The following is a 24,346-nucleotide window of genomic DNA, read 5'->3' on the forward strand; positions in this document are numbered from 1 at the left end:
ATAAATGGTACATTTGCTAAGACTTCATTGTATAAGATTTTCTTACATAGAAACAGCTTATTATTTCTAGTATGGCATAAATTCAGGAAAAAAGAAATACCTATACAGTTATCCATCTGGACTTTGTTTTCCCAAAGTCTGGGAACATAAGGATTTATAGCACATCAAAACATCTTTCCTTATTTTGAATTAGTGGTGACATGAATTCATTTTACAGAAATAGTACTCAAATTTCCCTTGGATATTATTCAGTAGATGATGAATTCTTATTATTAGTATAATTTTTGAAATTATAAGTATAGGAAACTTTTAATAAATGTCAGCTCTGTTGTTCCCATGTTTACAGCCCTATACAAGCATTAGCTAATTGAATCTTTCATTGATCCTATAAAAAAAGAGGTCATGATTGTCCCCATTTCACAGACAAGGTAACTGAGACACAGAAGATCTATTTGGTCCATGTTTATAATTACTGTAAGTGGCAAAAGCAGAATACCAACTCAGCAATATGCTCCACCCAACTCTATTAACCACCCAACTCTACTTCCTCTTTGGGAAAATAGGTAAACTCATAACAAGAAGGCTGAATGTAATGTGTGGGGCACCATAGCACTCATTCTGTGAGAAGCTAGGTCAGAATCCCACAAGAAAAAGAGAAAGGAATCATGAAGTGACACAGTCAAACATATGAAACCACCGGACTTGTCTATTTAATACCAACTTGGACACACACCAGAGTATTCAATACCCATTGAGACCAGAAGAAAATTCTTAAGAATTAGGGTATGAATCCTTTGCCAGATCTGCTACCACTTACTTACATCTTCATGGGGAAGGTATCCTTTTAACCATGTCTATAAAATGGGAATGTTGAACCAAATACTCATTAAGGTTTCTTCTAACTGTATGATACCATGCTTCATAAAAAGAAAATCAACCCCTTTAAAAAAAATTGTTTAACATGTCCTGGGTGAATGCCTGCTATGCATATGATGATATTTAATCAACACAATCCTTTAACTCCTCTGAAGTTGTCCTTTGTTTGTGATTCAGAAAATTATCCTTATTGTGTCAACGTGAGAGTCCACCATTGATGAAATTAATATCCTTGATTTGTAGGAAATGAACTTAAAATTGACTACTTCTATTTTTCAGACCCAAGCATGCTAAGTTTTAGATTTTCTTCTCCATGGGTTAATTCTACCCCATTGATCACATCCACTCACCTTTCTTTACCCTAACACTGGAAGACCTGAAGAAGTTTGGTGAGTAGAGAGATGAAACTTTATAGTTGACACCTAATAGCACAATCACATAGTCCAGTGTGGGAGGCTGGGCACCCTGTCCAGAGACAGCAATCTGCTGGGAAATAATGCTGCTTTCAACCCAGGGTTATGGGGCCACTCTACCATCTTTTTTTTTCCATCACATCTCTCCAACTGTGTCTGTAAGCCTTAGACTGCACCATGGAAAAAAGCAGCGATCAGAACAGTGAGGAAAGGAGAAATCAAAATCAAAACCTAGTCCACAATTTGGTGAGAACTCTGCTAACTCATCCAGGAGAACTCATTTTCTCAAAGGAAAATAATAATCTAGGAGTTATTCTTTCTTCACCGAATTCTATAAAGAATTCTATAGTTAATGTTATCCTCCCACTATCAGGAGAATGACACAAAGCACAAGTGAAGGAACAAGATATTCAGGTCTTTGGGATAGAGTCTTATTCATTATATTGAACTTTGCATCTGATTTTCTTCTCACTCATCTACTGCCCACTCTGGAAAGTGAGTAAATATATTAATACATGCCAAAGAAGGAAACATCATTCTTGTATTTATAGGCCACTAATAAAATGTGCTGTAAGTAAGGTTCCAGGCATTAAACATACATCAAGTAATTGGGTGTCAGTTGCTTACACCTTAATCCTCAGGAGGCTGAGATCTTAAGATCATGGTTTGAAGCCATCCTGGGCAGAAAAGTCCATCAGACTCTTATCTCCAATTAAACACACACACACACACACACACACACACACACACACACACACACACACACACACACACACACACACACACACAAACACCACACACACACACACAAGCCAGAAGTGGAGCTGTGGCTCAAGTGGTAGCTAGTCTTGAGTTCTAAGGCTCAGGGACAGCTCCCAAGTCCCAGGACTGGCATACACAAAAGGAAATTCTCCAAGTAGAACTATCAGTATGCTATGTTCAGACTCCTCCATATATCAACTGAGCAACCTTAGATAAGTACCTGGATCTCTTAGAGTCCCAGTCTCTAAATATGTAAAGTAGTACTCTCTTGATATGACACTGACAATATAGTCTGGTATATAAGAAATACTTCATGAACGCTAGAAACAACTACAATTCTTAAAAGTTATTTTGATTGGATTGTCATTTTAAAATAAAAGCTCTGTCGTGACCAAATTTAAAGTTTCCAAGGGCTGGGTCGAAATTTTGGTAAGCGTCCTTGAAAAGCCTCTTCTACTCTACAAATAGAATAGGCTAGTCTTAGCACTAGAATTTTCTCTTGAGGATATATAAGAAATGGGGGAAAGGAAGGAAACCTAAAGTGCCTTAGAGTAAAGCACGTCTAAAGCAACTATGAGAGACACATGGACTAGAGGCATGGTTCAAGTAGTAGAGTACTTGCCTAGCAAGCATGAAGCCCTGAGTTCAATCCCAAGTACCACACATTCTCTCTCTCTCTCTCTCTCTCTCTCTCTCTCTCTTCTCTCTCTCTCTCTCTCTCTCTCTCTCTCTCTCTCTCTCTCTCTCTCTCTCTCACACACACACACACACACACACACAAGAATGAGATATATAGTTCACTTGTAAATAGACGTGTGTCAGCCTAAAAAAGAACTTTGACTTTGAAATAATAACTTCTTGCTTACCTATCTGCCTGCCTGCCTGCCTGCCTTCTTTCCTTCATTCCCTTCATCTGACTCTCTTTCTCTTTCTTTTGTGGCACCAGGGACCTCACATGTGCATGGCAAGTGTTCATGCACTGAAGTGTACCCTATTCTCCATACTTTCTTACTCATTTATCTTTATCTGGTAGTTCTAGGGGACTCAATCAAGAGCCTGGTACAATCTAAATACTACCAATGGCCTACAACTCTTTCCCAAGAACTGAGATTTGTGTGTGTGTGTGTGTGTGTGTGTGTGTGTGTGTGTGTGTGTGTGTGTGTGTGTGTTTGTGTGTGTGTGAGTTGTGAGACTTGAACTCAGGGCCTGGGTACTGTCCCTGAGCTCTTTTACTCAAGGCTAGTGCTCTACCACTTGGGCCATAACATTTCCAGTTTTCTGGTGGTTAATTGGAAATAAGAGTCTCATGGATTTTCCTGCCTACTCTGGCTCCAACTGTGATCCTTAGACCTCAGCCTCCTGAGTAGCTAGGATTACAAGAGTAAGCAACCTGCACCTGGTTTGGGATTTAATTTTTGTTCTCCCATCCAATAAAAAATAGGAGTGAAAATGTTGAATTTGTTCCACAAATGTCATTATCTCCGAGGTAAAATATGCACCCTCTTTAACAAATTCCCTGGGAACTAAATAAGACACAAAATGATAGCACAATGGCAAGTAACTAGATGGCATTCAGTAGTGGCATTCAATAGCTATGACATTTTTTTTCTTCCAAATTATCTGGAAAATATTTCTTTTAAGCTTCAGGCCTAGAGTAGTTACATCTGATTAAATGATGCCTTGCTAGAGATTAAACTATCACTCCATGAAAACCATAAGACCTAGTCTTTCAAAGCACAATTATGAAAGTGTAATATTTTGATACAAATAGAAATATTCAAGAGTCAAGAAAAATGTCTTCTATTCCTCAAAGAAAGGCCCTCTTAGAAGTTGGTATCTTACTATTTGAAGACAGAAGAAAAGATAGATGCAAAGAATCTGTAATGATTAAAGGTAATCACACTGTCTTGAACCCTGGAGCTCAGCATTCAAGTCCAGGACTGAAAATTGTGTGTCTATTACTCTGGCAATAATCTCTGCCATCCAAGGTATTTTCTTCCCTATTCCTCCTGCTCCATCTCCTCTCCTTCCATTTGCTTGTTCTTCATATTTCCCAATCACCATATTTAGTCTGAAGAATGTGAGATTTATTTCTTCCATGTATGGAATGTAAGTTATTGAAGAATTGGATAGTGATGATCCTGGGATTTGTGGCAGTGATTGATTTCTCATTCAGGACACACAATACAATCAGCTGAGGAATTATTTTAAAAGGAAAAAGTCACATTTCTCAACAGACAGAAAAAGTCCAACACTAACCCCTGGATGAGGAGTTTCATTGACTGATTTGCTATAGAAGTAGACAGAAGATGCCCCACAAAGGCCCTACCTGCAGTGTAAGGCAAGCAGGCAAAACATCTTGCAGAGACACAAGGAAGGATTGGCCTTTGCTTTGGCTTTTGTGAAACTCAAATCTGAGGTTGGAAGAGCAGGCTCCAATCACAAATAAAACATTACATTTGGCTGGGCACCATGGTGGCTCACGCCTGTAATCCTAGGTACTCAGGAGGTTGCAATCTGAGGATTGCGGTTCAAAACCAGCCCAGGCAGAAAAGTCCCCATGAGGTTTTTAATCTCCAATTAACCACTCAAAAACCAGAAGTGTTGCTGTAGCTCAAGTGGTAGAGCCCTAGCCTTGAGCACAAAGAGGTCCAGAGACAGCACCCAGGCACTGAGTTCAAACCCCACAACTGACAAAAAAAACAAACAAAAACATTCCTTTTCTTCCTACAAATAAACTTCCACCTTGCTAGGATTGGGTAAATGCTATTTTATATGAAAGCAACAGGCCTGCCCAGTTCTATACAAAGAAGGCTCAACCTTCCTTTTCCTTTAAGTCATATGAAATGTAGGTCCTGTTGGAGGCAGGGGATTAATTAAGATTTCCAACTTTTAATAGATGATACAGACATACTCTGGAAACAAAAATGATGAGTTATGAATGAAAGCATCTGAACAGCCAAGTACTTCATAATTAAAAAATGATATCCACTTGAATAAAATGAAATTTTGAAATAAAATGCATACTCACTGTTTTCTTCTCAATTTTTCTGAATTAGTAAGATTATACTCTATGAATAGGGAGTATATGGTATATAGAAACATCACCAAGGAAAGCTTGCCAAAGAGACAGCTTCACCATTTAGGGGAAATAATATAGGCATTAATTCTAGCCTAACCCCTCAGAAGGGACACTGAAAAAAAAAAGTGTAAGCAGGCTAATGCCTTGTCTCTGAAATATTTACCAGGCTTGTTTGCTCAGCATGTCCTCTTTTCACAAGGAACATGCAGGAAAAATAAACACAGGCCTTGTTCCTATCAGAAACACGTCCAAAATTAGGCGAGTCCAAATGACAAAGTTCTACTCTGATGCTCAGAGGAAGCCGGTCATCCCTGAGCTTCAGAGACAGGGACACCATGCACATTTCCCTTTTCATTAGAAACCAGCCAATCATCTCTTTTCAGATCAAGACACTGGGAAAATATTCTGCTGGATCATTCCGTACTCAGTAAAGACTAGGCTCTTTCTTCCTTTTTCCTTTCCTTTCTTTTCCTTTCCTTTTCCTCTTTTTTTCCTTTTCCAATTCTTTCTCTTTCCTATCTCTTTCCTTTTTTCCCCCTCTTTGTCCTTCCTTCGTCTTTTTCTTTCCATCTTTTGTTCCTCCTTCCTTCCTTCCCTGTCTTTCTTCCTTCCCTCTTTTTCTTTCCTTCCTTCCTTCCTTTTTCTTTCTTTCTCTCTTTTTCTTTCTCTTTTTTCTTTCTCTCTCTCTTTTTCTTTTTCTTTCTTTCTTTTTTTCTTTCTTCCTTTTTCCTTCGTTCTTTAAAAGTAGAAATGAGAGAAAAGAACAAGTGTAATTCCCAGGAGAACAACATTTCCTGAAGATGATGCTTTGTAAACAAGACTGTGGCAGGAAGATGGAGAATTAGGAAGCTGTCTTTATCCTCATGCACACTCAAGCTGGTATTTAGGCTGTCATGATGGCAGGTGCCTCAGTTCATATTACCACCTGGAGTACAGAAAGCATTCAGTTATAGTTATGGAAGAATTGAATAAATTCACTTGTACCTACCAGATTATCTAGCCACAAGGCCACCAATTCGTAAGTCACTAACAGCCTGAAATGACTAGGTGCATTTTGATATGTGCTTTTTAGCAATTCCTTAGACCATCCCTTGAAAATGGGGTTAAATTAGTGTTAATACTTGGTTTGTATTTCTAAACCATGGCCTGCTAGTTTCCAAAGTCTTTAGACTTACAGATCTTTTTGGCTCACAATTAAAATTAAATAACCACAATAACAAACAAAAACAAACTGGATTGGTGAATTACATCTGTAATCCTAGCTACTTGGGAGGCTGAGATCTGAAGATCCCAGTTCAAAGCCAGCTGGTTCAGAGAAGTTCATGAGACCCTTACCTCCAATTCATCAGCAAAAGGCTGGCACTGGGGGCATGGCTCAAGTAGTAAGCTTTGAGCAAAACAGCCAAGAGTGAGAAGCCTTGAGTTCAAACTCCAGAACTGACACAAACAACAACAAAACAAAAATAGGTAGTAGTACTTCAAATTATTAATTAAATATCTTATATTTTATTAGATATTAGATTGTTAATAGATCACACACACACACACACACACACACACACACACACACACACACACACACACACACACACACACACACACACACACATATCCATCAATCTGGCAAACCTACTTTAGCACAATGGACCAAAGCTCTAAACTTAATAACGCATGTGACCTTGGACAAGATGCAAACCTTTCTAAGGGAGCATTTCCATAAATGCATAATGCCAAGAATGGACTAGGTTAACCGCTCTCAAATCTTTCTACACATTAGTCTTCTAAAATCTTGATGTGCATGCAGGCTATGTACATATACCCCAGACCAATTTAGCCAAAATCTCTGGAGATGGGAATGTCAGAGTATGGCTAAACCAGCAGTAATAACTATGGGATTAACCCTCATTTCCAATCCCCAAATTTCCTCCCACTAAAAGAACTGGAACTTTAGATTCAGACAAAGCAAAATCTGAGGATTAGAATGTCCAACCTTAATATATAAAGTATCTGTTTCTTCTAGCTGGGATTAAATTGCCTAAAAAGTCCAATTAGATTCATTTTCATGTCCCAACCGCTCCCTAGAGAAAGGGGCTATCTAAAGAATTCTGGTTGCTGATAATACAGGATCTATGAAAGCAGAATCTGCTACAAAAGCCTCATCAGCAAGGCCCTGGGGGTATAATGCTAAAGAAGACTCTGGCAGGAAGATTTTTCTGAGATTTTGTACACTTCTTTCTGGAGGAAGGATCAAGTAGAAAAGTGACCATTTTCCCCTCCCCTTCCTGTATAACATGTTTTAGAAACGGAATTAGGCAAACTGTTTTGCTCATTTAGTTTCTTTCCCCTAGTCTTGTGGGGTTTTTTTCCTATTCTATAGTCATTATCTACCACTACTGAGAGAAGAGTTTCTTAAACTTGTCCTTGACAAGCCAGATGGCTAACTCACTCATCTGAATTAGAAAGGATAAGAATATTCATAATTAACATGCTCCCTTAGTCCTCTGTCAAAAACAACATGTCATTTCCCTCTTTCTCTAATGTAAGAGGATCTTAAAGGACACAGGCACATGAATGGAGTCCAGGAGCGTGATTTATAGAGAGTTTTCTAATGTGCCAAGCACTTTATATACATCTTCTCACTTGATCCTATGATGTTGAAATTAACCCCATCTTACCATAGAGAAAACCTGGGCCTCCAAGATGTTACCAGAGTCCAGAGAGAACTGTAGATTTGAAGCCAGGGGTAAGAGAGTGAATTCCACTCTGTTGAGCACACAGTGAAGATCAGGTCTGGGGTAGGTGGGGGTGGGGATTCACACCCATTGTTTTTCCACAGACGTTTTAATTAGAAAGCAGGAGAGTAGATGTGGGTGCTCAGAGAGAAGCACTGGGCACTCTTTTAGTGGACATGGCCTGGATTTGGTGGAAGGAAGGAGCGGGCATGCAGCTCTTCCTCCACACTCCAGCTCTTCCTCACAACCCAAGGCTTCAGGAGCCCACACCCCCTCCCATCCATCTACCCTTTTATAGTCAGACTACAACCCTTCTTCTAAAAATAAATCCGACTGAGGAGAGGCCAGAAAAAGCAAAGCCTCAAAGTTTTGTACTTTCATTATTCAGTTATGGGACATTAGTTAGACAGATTTATCATCAAGTTTTTATAAATTCCTTTATAAATAAATAATTCTAGGCTATGCCCAAATTACTCTGGCCTCTTGACCCAACATGTTTTTGCAATTACTTGGCACTCCAACTGTATACTACTTAAATTAGGTAATAGTCACCAAGTTATTTTGGGACCATAGCAACACACACACACACACACACACACACACACACACACAGAGTTATACTATTTGAACTCCTTGGGAAAAAAAAGCCAAAACCACATTTTTATTGACACTTTCACTTCTGTTCAATCAGTAGTAATAATTCTATTGATTAGTGTTTACCATAGACAAGCTATTCTGAAACAAGCATTCATTTACTTAATTCCAAAATGAACACTATAGATAGCTAGTATAATTGTATCGTCTTTCTATAAATGAGGAAAGTGAAGAACTAAGTGTTCAATTTGTCCAAGGTCCCTGGAAAGGGAGAATAAAGACTAGAACTAAGTCTGGCTAGATCCAAAGTTCTGCCTTCATTTCTCCATTTTGGGGATGTTTAGCCTTAGGAATTAATCAAAGGCTCTGAATAATTATAGTAATTTGTCAAGTAGATATGTCTTTACTCCAGCTACTTTTTAAAACTCCTTAACATAATCTTGAAAGACGAAAGTGGAAGATATTTTTATCTCCTCCTTCCAAAAAAAAAAAAAAAAGCCAAGAAAGAAAGAATATTTTCATAGCATGTCTAGTTCTAGGTAGAGCCGTTCAATTGTCACCTAACCCTATATTGTCTATTTCAGAAGCCTGTTTGTTTAGGGAATAGTATGCAACTGATGCTGTTCATTTCTCAGGAGTTATAAGAGAAAGCTTTACCATGTGGCTCCTGTAGTTGACTCCTGCCTGTGTATTGGTCTTATAAACTATTTCCATGTCTTTCCCTTGTTCCCCCAATTCCCCAAAGCCTCTGGTACAGAGTATGGCTGTGAGAGACCTGTAGCAGTCAGTCAGTGTGTCTGTTTCCTAATAGCACTTAACAAGCTCTGATCTCTCACTGAAGAAAGGGAGAGACAGGAGGCCCAAGGTTGCTTCAACGTGGCCCTTGGAGCTTTCCCACCCTGAGGAAAGAAAAGTGTCTTCTCAGATCATAAGTCCACCACAGTGGGATTCTAAGTTGTAAAAATAAAAAAAATTTCAGATTTGCTCATGATCTGAAGTATTTAGCAGTGGAAATGTCTATACCATCCTAAAAATAATCCTGTTTGTAAAATTTTTAATACTAACTTTAAACATTAAACATACTTAAATGCATCAGAATAGTCAATACGGTAAGATATTTCAACCAAAACAAAAGATATAAAAAATAGAATACTAGTAATTTTTTTCATCTAACAAGTATAAGGGTAGTCATATACTTTTCTACTTGTCCCCAAGTGTCTGAATATTTTTATCATCAGGTTTTAAGGACACGGTTACCTTTAAAGAAGCTGTAGCAATCGACTTATCTCCTCCTACATGGGGATAAGTCAGGGGTAAAGCAAAATTATTTTCCTGAATCCAACTTGGTTGAAGAGAGAAGAGGCCTTTTAAATATTTTAGCAAAACAGAGTGGCTTTCATTGCAGAATGTCAAGGACTACCTAATATTTTTTTTTATTTCATTTGCCTAAGAAATCAAGTTACAGTTGATTTAAAAATCACCTTTAGGTAAAAAGAGATTGTCATTTTACCAAAGACTTTTCATACACCTAAATCTGTAATTTTCTGGAATCTTTTACATTGGATTGAACAAAAAAAGCATGCGGAAGGGTACTATTTATTCTTCAGAAGATGAGAAGAAAATGTGGATTCAGACATAGGTCACAAGGCGGGGGGGGGGGACTGTAAACTAGAACAGTAACATAATCTCAGGGGCTTCCATGCCTCTCATCAGTTTTTTTTTTTTTTCCCCAACCTGACACAGCATTATGAAAATGGCAACCAAGCAGCAGCTCTAGATGACAGGCAGTACCAAAAATGGAGACCATGGCAATGAAACAGGGGGATGTAAAACTTGGACAGGGAGGGTAGCAACCAGTGTTTACAAACAGGAACTAGGGACTCAGAGGGACCAGGCATAAATTACAAACGATTGTACTGAAATCTGAAAATAAATCAGCAAGGCCTTAGATGTTCCTACCACACATTCTAAACCCTGCCACCCACTCACACACACACACACACACACACACACACACACACACACACACACATATTCATTGCCTTATCTTCCCTGCAAAATTGACTCATTCCAAAATGGCACCACCACTACTTCTTGCTGAAATATAATCTCAGATCATCAAGGGAGGGGACTCCTAAAATAAACTCAGAAGACAAGCCAGACCAGGATGGGTCTGCTGGACTCACTGAAGAACTTAGGAAAAGTTGCTGACCAAGCCTGTTGAGACAGGCCGACTCCATTCTTTGTGTCAATGGTACTATGGAATTAACTACTGGTTTGAGCAGATGTAATAACAAGGAAGTGTCCCAATAATGACCTATCCTTTCTTTCTTCTTCTCTATCTTAGAACCATTCTAAGATTTTAGGCCATCCTCTCCCTCCCCTCACCAAAGATACCAAATTCATCATGATAATCATAAATACAGTAGATGACAAACCCTTCAGATCCCGAACAACCTATTCTCAACCAAATGCCCAAATACATGAAGAAAAATTACCACCACCCCCCGCAACTACAATGAATCCAACCTCTACCACAGAGCTTCTTCCAAGTCAACCGCTGCGGTGTCTCACCAACCCGAAATGAGGAGCGCTCAGTGCGGCCTCCCAGGGCGCCTGGCGGGGTGAGGTCAGTAGCACGTCCGGCCCCGCCCCACTGAGGCAATCTTATTCTGACATTGAGGAGCCAGTCCAGCCAGCTCTACCCTCAGCTGCATCCACAGGAAAGGGGAAGAGGGAACCTAGTCTACATCAGTAGCCCTCGGGAGATTCATTTTTCTCAGTAATTGAGAAGCCAATCTTCGACTCCACAAGGCCCATCGCGAAAGCAGGGCCTTCAGCTCTACTTATATTCAAGTTTCTGGTTTTGTGTCTCTTGATACCTCTCTTCCATCACGCAGAAACAAAAAAAAAAATAAGGACTGTTTTTCATCGAGAATATCTACTCTACCGAAAAAAAGACAGCAGCTCAAGAACATCAGTCTTTGTTCCCCAAGACAAACTATTATGACAAATGCAAACTTTGTAGGTGGTATTTTCTCATCTGGAAAAGGCCAAGCCAAGAGCATGGAGAGCCAACAACTGGGTAAACCTATTGGGAAATACTCAAAAGTCAACCAAATACAAGTACAGATATAAAACACAGAAAAGAGACCTGAATTTATCTGTCACTCCAAGAAAACCCACTGCCATCCACCCCACCTCAAAAAAGGGGGGAGGGGGAGAATGTTCTGGAGCTTCCAGAACATTCTGCATCCAGTTCTGTGATGTTCTCCTTCCCCTCAGAGCCTACGAGCCATAAGCAAAGATATGCTATTGTGAAGGCTGAAACCAATGAGAACTAACCAATGAGGATAGATGGGAGAATGGGAAAGAGGCAACAGCACAGGAATCAAACATGGTTCTGAGAACATGCTTAATGAAAGGTCAAATGCACACTTTGGAAGACATGGTGAATGGCAGACCTGTCCCATAAAGATAAATAACTAATTTGTCCACCTAAATAGCCCACTGCAATTTAAATGTGCAGTGTGTTCAAAGGAACCCAACAATACTTTTGATCAACACATTTTAGGAGACTGACTGAACATACGACCCAGAAATCCCATATCTATACTCAAAGCACAACAAAAGAGGAGATGGAGGACCAGTACTCACTACCACCACCTAGTAGAGGATGTAGTGTATAATGTCCCCAAGGCCAGTGTCAAGAGGCAGAGAGATAGAAGTGAGCTTGGTACAGGGTCAAGGGCATCCTTGCTAGGTTAGCAACACTATTATTGGTGTCACTGGGGGCCAGCTCCAATAACCTCAGAGTTACTGTGTGTGCATTCATTAGACTGAGGAAAGTGATCCATTGCTGTTTCTTGGGCAGAGTCAGGATGTCAAACATTTTTCAAGTGAAACCACAAAGAACAATGGGCTGGAGAGTGTTTCACAGAAATTTCACTCTGGCTTCGAAATTCTGGTAGAGGAAATTGATGTATTTAGTGAAACTACTTCTCATAGCACCTTACAAATAAAAATCTCTGCCATTCTTGAAGGTCACTTTCTAGACCCCATCAAAGTCAAGATGGTCGGAAAGGCGAGAAAGAAGAATTACCCACACAGAGAAATGACACCTAGGGATTTACTTAGAATTCACAGTATTGCTTCCTCTAGTACTTGTGCATTGATGGGAGACAATAACTTCCCAAGTATTTATGGATTTGAATAAAGCTACCACAGCAGGCCTGACCCGACACACCACCTAGATGTACGAAGCCTCTCTCTGGAAAGGTAAGAAAAGCATTAGAAGCCAAGTCAAGGTTAGAACCCAGATCTTCTGATTTCCAAACCAACCATACCAAAATAAAGGTTATAGAAGAGAAGACAAGAAGATGGTTTGTTCTGGTCTTTGCTAGCCAGGGTTAAAGAAAAGGCTGTTGTTTCTAAGAAAAACCCAAAGTGAGCCCAATCAATGGAGACGGTGTTTGGCAAAGAAGCAGGGACCATTACCTTTTAATACCAGCGGTTCTTTGCCTTCTCTCTTCAGTGACTCGAGGACTATATGAAGAGGCTGGGAGGGCATCACTCGACTTGGCTCATTGGTATTCTCATCATAAACTATAATTTCTTTGGAAAAGATCCTCTTGAAGGAGTCTTTGCCTTCTCTACAGGAAATCAAGTCTAGGACAGTGATCTTGCCCTGCTGTAGTCTCCGCCGGCTGATCTTATCGGCACAGTTAATGTGGACAGCTCCTTGGATGTGACTCTTGTTGTACTCCATGAAGGGCCGGCAGTCAATGATGACCGGACCCTGGCTGGGCAGGTGACTCTTACTGCATTTGGTCATCTTCTTTGCCAAGTCATTGGGGTATATGATTTTGATGCTGGCTAGCTGCTTGGGGGTCCCTGACACAGGACTGCCCACCCCACCTGATGGACTTAAAGCGCCTGTATTCTCATTGTTGTTGACCATCTGGTTAGCAGGACAGGTGGTAGAGGTTCCGATGGTGGTGGTGGCAGTGCCAGCAGCAATGGCTTGGGTCTGGCCCTGATTGTCCTTGTCGTAGGTTGCCACAGTGCAGCAGCTGGCGCTGCTGCATCCACAATTCAGAGAGCGGGCAGAGCCGCTGGATGAGGGCATATACGTCAGATTCGCAGCCTTGAGGGTCACAACGGTAGTGGCGATGACAGGAGGGTAGTTACTACTGCCTGGGGTGGCAGAGTCAAGGTAGCTAGAGTCTAAACAGAGGTTGAGATCCTGAGGTCGGACGGGCCTAGACAATGCCACTACTACCCTGTCGTCTAAAGGAGATGGAGGCATGAGGAGGCTGAAAACTGGCAATTCAAGAAGAACCCAAGAGTCTGTAAAGAAGGGGAGGGGGGAAAGAAAGAATAAAGTCACATGGCACGAAAGTCAGCAGTCTTACCCCATCCCTAGGAAAGGCCTTTGTTTAGCTCTGTACAAAGTCATCCTGGGAACCCTTTATTATTCTGCCACCAAAGCTTGAAACTCCTTCAGATGTATGAGATGAGTGCAAACCTAAGCGTCCCATCTATTTGACTTCTAAGTCTGGGGTTACATCTAGAGTTGCTGTTGGAAACATTAATGCAAAAATCAACATGGACCTACATCAAAGCTCATCTTTGGAGAAAGACACAGGCACAATGAGTGAGAAAAATCTGAAGAGAGAATGTCCTGTAGTATCTATTCTGGGTCTCCTTATGACAGAAGAATATTGTCACTTAGAAAGACCCATTTGCCCACTCCTGTATACTTTTCATTTAATTCCTTCACCACAAAGGCAGATATGATCAAGAACACTGGCATGGCTCACAGAAATATACAACTGGGATATATATATATATATATATATATATATATATATATATATATATATATCTCAGGGGTAATGTCAACATTTTTCTTCCAAATCAGAATGAAAGTAACCTCCTAAGTGAATCTCTTTAACTTTGAGCTATTTTTGCTTCTCCTTTCTACTGGGTCCTTAGAAAAACACAACATAGTCATATTAAAACCTTTCATATTTTCTGCTAGTTTCTTACAAATCAGTCTGCATTCCTCTTGTCGCTGGCTCACGAGGTAATCTTCAAGGAACCAGGTCTGGTCATCCCTACCCTGGCAGTTCATCCCTAAGAGATGCACTTTCATTCCTGCCTCTAAGGAATGGACTTGGACTCTCCTCCCTTTATCTGATACAAAGCACAGACTTTACATCCTTGGGCTTCATAGAAGATGTTCATCACATATGGAGACCTCCTCCCTTTCAGAGAGAGTATGGCTCCCATAAAGAGGACTCCACTGGCCCCATTCAACAGGGCAGGTTAGTTGAGAAGTGCTGCCCACCAGGGCTTGCTCTGGTGAGGGCAAAGGCAGGATTCCTTCTTCTCCATCGTTAAGTATGGGCCATTCTACAACATGGCCCTAGCTAGTTTCTCTCTACTAGACATGCTATAGCAAAGAAATCAAACGTCAGGCAAGAGCCTTCCAGACCTAAAGGAACTTTGGGTCGGGGGGGAGAGACTGTCATGTACCATCTATCTACACAGGTGACTGGCACCACTCTCTGACAAGGCAGAAGCCACACACGCACACACAGGGGCACCTACCCATCCGATCGACTCGGATTTCTCTCACCCACGTTTGGATGCAACGGAAGGATCCAACCTCTTGCTTCTCTCCCTCCCTCTCTCTTTCCCTTGCGTAGTATTTTTTTTAGAGCGAGTACTATTCCACAAGCTATAACTGCTCCCCAGCCCGGACTAGGCGGTAAAAGATCTTGCTAGTAGTTGTTACCTGGCAGGGTAGGTCGGGATCAGCAGTGCACTTCATCGGAGGGAAGACTGTAACAACCATGCTCCCAAAGACTCATGCTGGGACCCCCCCTCCCCCGCGCGCCCCGCAAGCCTCCACACAGGGTGCGCGGCTCACACGCACACACGCTCAGAGTACCCAGATCTGCATTCCTGCAGCAGTGAGGGTCGGGCGTGCAAAGTGTCCGTGAAACCATTCAGCCCAGCCCAGTAAATCTCCCAGAGAAATCCTTAGCTACCTACCCCCCTCCTCCCCCCGCCCCCCCTCCCACACCGCCTTCCTCCCTAGTCTCCCTTCCACCATTAGGCAAGGTCTAGAGAGAAAATGAAGTGTGTAGAGAATGTGCTTTCCCTACTCCTGGGGCAGTCAACAAGCCTCTTCTTCGTCACACAGCGTACAAACAAGCCCTGGGCATCCAAAACTGCCGCAAAGCATCCCATCAAACCTTATTTTCCCGTTCATCCTTAACCCAAGTTGACTGCAGAGAGAGTAAACGCACTGGGCAACCCCAGCCAACAGGAGGAACCTTATAACCTTACCTGCTGTAGCTCTTCCGTCAGCATCTCTCTCTCTCTCTCTCTCTCTCTCTCTCTCTCTCTCTCTCTCTCTCTCTCTCTCTCTCTCTCTCTCTCTCTCTCTCTCTCTCTCCCCCTCTCTCCCTCTCTCCCTCTCTCCCTCTCCCCTCTCTCTCACTCTTCCCCTCTCACCGTTCGTTTCTTCTCTCTCCCTCTTTCCTCTTCTCTTTCCCTCTTCCTCTTTCCCTTCTCTCCTCATTCTCTCATCTCTCCCTCTCATATCTCTCTCTCTCTCTCTCTCTCTCTCTCTCTCTCTCTCTCTCTCTCTCTCTCTCTCTCTCTCTCTCTCTCTCTCTCTCTCTCACACACACACACACACACACACACACACACACACACACAAAACACACGCGCGCGCGCGCGCACCACACTCCTGGGCTCTTAGGAGTAGCCGTGAGGACTTCCACTTACTTCATGAAGAAGTGTAATCTTCCACCATCCCGAGCTCCGCTTCAGCTTTGAACTCGCCACGTCCAGCCCCCATTCACTTAGCTTCATTGATCTCCAGCAGCAACATAGTTACTTTCTCTTTTGCTACACTGTAAATGTAAGGTTCTGAGGGGGCGGGGCACATGACGACCGACGGCTCTTGAGACCAATAAAAATGCGAAGGAAGAAGACCGCTACCTCACAGAGGCCCTCAGCCAATCAGCGGCTTGGAGGGCGGAGCCGAAGGCGTGGTCTCGTCTCTTTAAAGGAGGGTCTATCTGACGCGGCTTTGGGCTCTCAGTGTTATAACACGGGCGGTGATGTCATTGGCAACCAATCAAAAACTTAAAAGAGCCAGCCGGAGCCCGCGCGGAGCAGCTGCTCTCTATTTACTTGTAAACCGAGCCAGCAGGATGCACTTAACCCTTTCCGGGGCTGAATTGTCAATGGGCTGCGCTCGCCGGCGGGCTAACTCTGGGTTTTCCTCCTTACTGGAGCCTGCTATTCTCCTCCACAACGCCCCGTGGGACTGACTACACTGTGACTTTTATTTTTCCTTCTTACTCAGGATAGATGATCAAAAGCATTGGGCTAACTTTATAAATACTAGGGACGACCAGAAAATCCCCGTCCCTCCGAATATGCTCCAGGTGACTTGGATGAATCCGAACCCAAGGTTCGCGGATCTCGCCGGGTCTCTAGCGCTAGGCCGGACGTGAGTGTGCAAGCAAGGGGCGTCACTGATCCTCCGGCCGGCAGTCCCCCGGCCTCTAGGCCCTTCAGCCCAGCTGCGGACCTCCAGCCTCGCTTCGGCCCCCGCGACCCTGCAGCACTCCCCCACCCGCCTCCACCCCCGGCCCCGGTCGGTCGGCGGCGCCGCCTTCGCCCGCAGATGTCGCTGCCCCTCCGGCTTCCCAACAGCTCTCCCGCGCCGCGGGTGCGCGAGGTCCTCCGTGCCCCGGTCACGCCTCCACCATCCCCAGTTGCAACCTCAGACGCCAGGCACAAACGAGACTTCTCCGAGGGCTGCTTGGAGGAGGAGATGGGGGAAGAGACTTGGGTCGGTGCCCTGAGGCGCGACCTGAGCTGCAGCGCCCGCACCACTGTCCAAGGCTGGGAGCCCGCGAGGCCTTCGGGAACCTGCTACTTCCCCAGCTCCTGGCCCCGGGCCGGGCCTCCCGGATGCCCGCCCGCCATCGCGGACTCGGCCCCGCGCGCAGTGTCCCAATGCACCGCCCGCATCCCGCCCGACATCGCGGGCTCGGCCCCGCGCGCAGTGTCCCAGTGCACCGCCCGCATCCCGCAGCCCACGGGTCCTGCGCTGCTCTGCCGGCGCCCCTCCGTCCCTCAGGGCCACAGGCAAGTCGAGGAACGCCAGCCAGTCCTTTCTAAAACAGTCTCCTCGGGCGGAAGAGAGCCACAGCCCAGGCAAAATAGCCGGATTGAATGGACCTGTAGGAGCACCGGGCGCAGGGCGACCCCTACCCCAGTCCCTCTGCATCTGGCCAGTAGAGGGTTCTCTGGCCACTGCACAAGTCCTAGGAAGAAGTGTAGGAAGTTGATCAAGCTGCCCAGTGGCTCAAAAGACAAATATAAAGAAAATTACTCTACAAAAAATTAGAATACACAAAGGAGTGGAAAACCCCAGAAGAACGGTGGAGAGTCAACATGAGAGAATTCCAACATAATAACAATAAAATAAATAGAGCATTTTATACTCCCATAAACTCCCACCTCAGAGAGGAAGGGAAAATATGAAGTAATTACAATGGATTAAATCAGTATTATGGTATGCTTGGCTATTTTTTTTCTTATCGGATAGGATCAAGGCCTAATAAATACACTAAGTGACAGAGATATCTTCATGTAATTACTTTCAAGTGTAGATCCAAAATCCAAAGGGGCCAAAAGATAGCTGGCCAACTCCTTGCAATTAAACTGCTGAAAGAAATCCTGAGTCTTGTGCTGATGGCTCACACCATTAATCTTTAGCTACCCAGGAGGCTGAGATCTAAAGATCACCATTTTCATCAGCAGATGCAGGAAAGTCCATGAGACTCTTCAATTAACCACCAGAAAGCTAGAAGTAGAGCTGGAACTCAGTAGGAAAAGCCCCCACTTTGAGGGGAAAATCTAAGGAACAGATACTAGGCCCTGCGTTCAAGTATCAGGATGGACACAAAGAAAAAAAGTAAGAAATCTCTCAGTACATACATATTCACATCCATATTTGGTCACACCTCAGATGCGCATAGTATCTTAAAATTCTGTGTAACCCTCTCCATTTTCACTCACATACCTTTCACATATATTTGCCCCCTTAATGACAACTAATAATATTCTGGACACAATATTTTGTCCTTACACCTTTAATAATCAAAGCAAGTCATGGCCAGGAAAATCAGGTTCTAGGACGCATCATTATAAATCAGGAAAGAAGTTCTTGGAGGGTTTATTCCACATCTATTTGGAGCTGAAAAGTTACAAGCCTTTCCCTATGTACAGAAAATTGTTAGGGATGGGTTGAACTGTTTCAGGTTTTTCTGGTTTTTTTTTTTTTTTTTTCACTCAGGGTTTGAAAGTTTTGATTCCTAGTCTATCCATCTGTACAGCCAGAGTCGTCAATATACATTGAGTATATCTATGTGTAAGGTGTATTAAATAGGTAGGTGAAGAGAACATCACACTACACGCTATTCAGGCAGGAGAAGAAGTTTATTTACTGAACTGCTGCCCCCCAACCATGCATGGTGGAGAAGCATGGCTGAAAAGGAAAGGTTGGGGAGCGACCCACTCCTGGGCCAGGACTTCTCTAGGCCAGGGATAGGAAGAGATGTGGCCCGGTGGGGGAAAGGTGTGGCCACACTGGATTTGGATGTGACCTCAGGGTCTAGGACCCTCCTAAGGTCAGATGGGAGGCATGTGACCAGAGGTGGCCCAGGGAGTGACCTAGCAGGAGGGGAAAGTGATTGCTGTCATGTCTGCCAGTTACCTAGGTCACAGATATTGGGCGGAAAATTAGCCAAGAGGTAGGGAAGTGTCCCTGTGCAGACCTTACACTGTGTATCTGTAAAATGCTAATACCCCAGTTCAGAAGGAAAAAGGAAAAAGGATTATGCAAGTGATAGAGGGAAGGGAGCAGATGGTAGGGAAATGGGGGGAATCTCTGTTGAGAATAAAGACCTTCAGTAAGAAATCATTGTCCTTGCTTCAGGAATGGAGAGCCTATACACTGTGACCTTTACACTAACACCTCAATACCTAAGCACAGACACAGTAGGAATTTAATGCAACTGCAGAAGAGCCCTGCTCTTCTCACAAAGCTCCAGTGGGGAAAGTAACTGGGAGGAAAAAAAAAAAAGAAATGTAACTCACTTAACAAGATGATTATTTTATTATAGCTTTATACTCGTGAATTATTATAATTCAGTCGACTAAGCATCTAAGTCATCCAGGCTGAAAAATTGGGAATGATGGCAACATTCTTCATCGTTTACCAGCCCCAAAACACGGAATAAGTACCAGATTGTTAGCATATACAAAGATGTAATTTTTGAATTAAACATCTGTGAGGTGTATATCTTCTACTCAGATTACTGAGTCGTAGAAAGCAAAAATCAGGCGAGTTTTTTGGGGTTTTTTTCCAGTCACTATACTTCTTCTTTTGCACCAGAAGAGATGATTTTGTTCCTGTTTCTGAGTTGTTAAGTGGACACAGTACCTAACTTGAATTTGTAAAATTCATCAGTCAATAGCTATGAATTTAATCTGTATACAAAGAACCAGCAGAACTTTAATTCTCAGAGAGAGAAGGAGAAGCATCTTCATTGTTTGGGGATATTCAAATGTGATTGTACCAAGTCCTGGCATTATCCTTACAAATGTCCTGGCATTGTTCTGACAAGCACTGTAAGAAAATGTATCTTTCAGTGCAAAATTCTATGTGGTAAAGCCAAAAAAGTTGAGGATAGCATAAGTAAGATATAAGATAGCGTATGGATAGTGTTTAAAGACATATAGATCCAAGAGTTTTCCTTGTTTTATTTTGTTGAAACAAAAGATTTGAAAATACTTAATACCTTTAAAATGAAATCTTTTTTTCTTTCTTTTTTTTCCCCTCTTTTTGTCAGTCGTGAGCCTGGGCGCTGTCCCTCAGCTCTTTAGCTGAAGGCTAGTGCTCTACCACTTGAGCCTCAGCCCCACTTCCAGCTTTTTCTGCTTTTGTGGTGCTGAGGAATTGAACCCAGGGCCTCATGCACTCAAGGCAAGCACTCTACCACTGAGCCACCTTCCCAGCCCTAAAAATAGAATATTTTTAAGTAGTGATAAAATTATTTGTTTATATTCACTCAACTGGTTAAGTTTTGGCAGAATGTGAGGTCTTCAAACTAATCCAAGTTCAAGGAACATTTGGGGGAAATCTAGAATTAAGACAGAAGAAGGTTTAGTAGAATTTTAGTAATAATAAATCCCAGAATGAAGATAGATGTGAAGATAAGTGGAAGAATAGAAAAGTGAGGTGGTGAGCAACTGAGGTCAATGAGACCCACCTGGGAAAACATCCCATAGCACCTTCCAGGCCTCAGCCAGGACTCAAGAGGAGGGTTCCCTGAAGGAAGTGGATGGATAATCCAACGTTGTGGTGCATGGGTGGTAGCGTGTGCCTATAATTCCAGCACTCAGAGGCTAAGACAGGAAGATTACAAATTTGAGGCCAGAGAGAAGGGATGGGTTAGGAGAAATGTCAGACACTTTGTACTCATATACTGTTTCATAAAATGAGAACTTCTACTGTTTCATAAAATGAGAACTTCTTTGTACAACTACTTAAAGATAATAAAAAAACAAAAAAACAAAAAAAAAAACAAATTTGAGGCCAGCGTAGGCCACAATGTAAGAAGCTCTCAAAAACATAACAATGAAAAAAAGTAGAACCTTTCTGAGATAATTGAGTCATTAAGATAGGGCTCGCATGGATGAAGCTGAAAAGTGGATTGCTTCCCCTCTGTTTCTTCTGCCATGTGAGGACTCAACATTCAAACCTTCCACAGTAGAGAAAACAGCCAATGTCTTTGTGTTGGAGTTTTCAGTGTCTGGGAAATATGGGAAATACATTTCTATTCTTTGTAGATTACCCAGGCTTACATATTTGGTGATAGCATTATGAATGGGCTTAGATGACTACTTTTCAGAAATGGAAACAAGCAGTCATGTGTTTCTATCATTGTCTACAAGTCTGGACACAAGGTGTCTGAAGTTCTTCCCTGGGGATTGAATGAGGAGAAGCATTTGTGACTCAGTAAAGGGCTCTGGGCCATTGAAGTTTCTATGCCTGCATGTTTCAGTAAGGTGGTCACATACCACATATGGCTATTGTACACTTACAAGGTGGCTAGCCTGACATGAAATGTGTTGCACACAAGATTTAGAACACATCATGGAAAAATATAAAATAGCTCCATTATAAGTTCATAAGTGGGATGTTTATGTTTTCTGTTTACTTAGTATTGGGCTATTATAAAGCTTCCTCTTTTTTTTTTTTCTTTTTGGTGCTGGGGCTTGAACTCAGGGCCTTGAACTTGCTAGGAGGCATGCCCACTACACCTTCAGTCATCATGGATACTGAGAGCAGGAAACAACACAGCAGGGCTATTCTGGTAGAACTCTGTGTCTACACCCCTCCCCTTTCCTTCATATTTGATGTATGTATGGAGACATGCAGATAGATAGACATGATGGTGGATTCATGAGACTCTGGAGTGGCTTTTTTTTTTTGAAGGAAGGATTTTGATTATTCTTCCTGTTCTGCTTCATTTTATGGTCATTGTCAATCATTTGAGCTGTAAGGCAATTTTCAGCCCAGAGAACAGAGCTGACACAGGCAAAACCATGTATAACTTCAGAACTTGGCCCTCACAGTCATTTTTGAAGTCTGGCCTAGCCTCCACCAGCTATCTAGAGGTAACTGCCTGGATAAGGAATTAATGATCTCCTTGTCTTTGCTTATGTAGGCGGATCCCTTTCCTGAGCAGTTTTTTTTTCCTTCTCCACTGACCACCCATTTGTGACTTCACAAATACCTGCTAGCTTTTGTCAAGAGAAGGGTCTGGTACAACTCGTATGTAGATCATTGACAAGCCTATTTATCTTATGGTTATAACTAACTTACTGGCCATGGGTTTGTAGCAACATTCTTCTACATGATGGATGGCCTATTATCATTTAGTATGGATTACCACATAAGAAGGTTTTTTTGTGTGTTTTACTGTTATCATATTTAGCTAAGCCATTATTTTTTATCATCATGAAAATCACCAGAACTATAGTCTTTGAACCCTCTGAATCTAATGGGTTGCCTAAATGTGTCAAGGAAAGCAAACATGTACTTTAAATATTCCCAGACCCCTTCAAATCCTGATTCAGGACTAAGAAAATCAAGTATTCTTAATCTGAGAGTCCAAAACATTCCAAAATCCAAAGTTCCTTGTAGACCAAGATGATGTCACAGTGGAAAATTTCACATCTGTCCTGATGTGAAAGGTCACAGTCAAAGATGTGGTACACAGTTACCTTCATGCTCTGTGTATAGTAAGCATATAAATCATAAATGCACTTTGTATTTGTATTTTTCACAGTTCTGGAGACTGGAAATCCAAGATGCAGATGCCAACATGTTGGAGTTTTGCTGAAGGACCTTTTCCTAGTTGTGGACTGACAACTTCTTGCGTCTTTATGTGAAGGAAGGTTCCAGATCCACTTGCAGGCTTCTTTTCTATGAGCCCTCTTTCCATTCATGCGGGCTCTGCTCTTATGAGTTGATCACCCCCCAAAGAGCCCATCTTTTAATAATAAATTACCGTCATCTTTAGGTCTTAAACCTATGCACTGTGGGTGGAGAGGGGGATATAAAAGAAAAATGGATGCACCTCTGGGAGCTGCTATTCTGATCATGAAATTAGATTCCTAGCAATAACTAGTCCAAGGAAGTGACTTCCTCTGCTTTATGTGCAGAAGAGAAATGCCAATGGATTTGGGTTTCCATTTCAATGCAGTCTCTACTCTTATGAGATAACTGAGTCCTCCAGCTTATGGACTAGGAGAATTAGGGACTTGGACACTTTATTGTCGAGGTCAGTAAGCATTTCCACTGAGGACTTCTTCTAGCTTTTCTACCAGGTGGGATTACTGTCCTTTAACTTTACACTTCTTCTGTCCCTCTTTCCAACCATCACAATTGTTAAAGAAAGCAAAAGCTGAAAGACAGGAAGCAGGAAAGCAAAGGGACAATTGGGATGACTGAAGCTGTTTTGCTTTGGATCTTAAATGTCTCCTAAAGGCTCACGCGGTGAAAGCTCGGTCCCCAAGGAAGAAGAATTCAGAGGTTGAGCCTTTGGAAGATGATGAATCATGCAGGCTGTGACCTTATGAATAGATTAGTTCACTTATTGATTTGTAGTTTAATGGGCAATTGGGGAGGTAATGGACATCTTAAGAGATAGTGTCTAATTATACCCTCTTCCTCTACCTATTTTTGCTCACTGATCAACACGAGGTAAGAAGCTTTCTTCCCCATCTGATAGGGTATAAATTAGACTTTGCCAGAGAACCACACAGACATCCAGGTACAGAGAACAAAGAAAGGTTTATTGCCAAGAAATGGGCCGGCAAGACCCCTTCTCACAAGGGAGAAGTGAGAAGCAGCACCGGCTATTGTTTGGGGTGACCTATATAACCTAGGAGGTTTAGTAAGGGCTAGAAGGGGCTAGGAGGCAGAGACCCTGGTGTGGACATGAGGACCAGGGGCTTCATCATGGCGGATTAGGATTTATGGCTGCTGTCGAAATAGTAGATAAGGGGTCCTGCAGCTGCCCAGACCTGAAGATCACTGTAAGGGGCTCTTGTTGCCTTATATGGTGGCAGCTGCCCCAGAGAAGTGCCATCCAAAAGTAGAGGGGGTTGGGGGCTGATTATTTACTGCCTTTGCTAAGTGGGCCTAGTGTTGCCTAGGAAGGGAGCATGCTAAGCTGTGGAGAGGGGAATGAGTATACTAAGCTATGGGAAGG

The 24,346-nt window shown here is 42.6% G+C and overlaps 2 protein-coding genes across 2 annotated transcripts in view; one reads left to right on the forward strand and one right to left on the reverse strand.

Annotated features, from left to right (window-relative positions):
* The window catches only part of LOC138805474 (dual specificity protein phosphatase 10), a 37,721-nt gene extending 21,326 nt beyond the window's left edge, over positions 1-16,395 (reverse strand). The window contains exons 1-2 of the mRNA XM_069990265.1: positions 16,266-16,395; positions 12,957-13,808 (exon numbers count right to left, since the gene is read on the reverse strand). Of these exons, the coding sequence (XP_069846366.1) occupies positions 12,957-13,767 (811 nt within the window). The 5' untranslated portion in view covers positions 13,768-13,808; positions 16,266-16,395. The remainder of the gene's footprint in view (positions 1-12,956; positions 13,809-16,265) is intronic.
* Positions 16,396-16,633: 238 nt separating this feature from the next.
* Positions 16,634-18,104, forward strand: LOC138805477 (uncharacterized). Its single transcript, XM_069990271.1, has one exon. It carries the CDS (start codon positions 17,176-17,178, stop codon positions 17,902-17,904), a length of 729 nt encoding a protein of 242 aa, XP_069846372.1. The 5' UTR covers positions 16,634-17,175; the 3' UTR covers positions 17,905-18,104.
* The last annotated feature ends 6,242 nt before the right edge of the window (positions 18,105-24,346 follow it).

This window comes from Dipodomys merriami, unplaced genomic scaffold (genome assembly GCF_024711535.1).
Source record: "Dipodomys merriami isolate MVZ:Mamm:240054 unplaced genomic scaffold, mDipMer1.0.p SCAF_395, whole genome shotgun sequence".
NCBI classification, from domain to species: domain Eukaryota; kingdom Metazoa; phylum Chordata; class Mammalia; order Rodentia; family Heteromyidae; genus Dipodomys; species Dipodomys merriami.

Excerpts from the sequence above, each read along its gene's own strand:
- LOC138805477 (XM_069990271.1), top strand. The coding sequence starts at position 17,176 with ATGTCGCTGCCCCTCCGGCTTCCCAACAGCTCTCCCGCGCCGCGGGTG.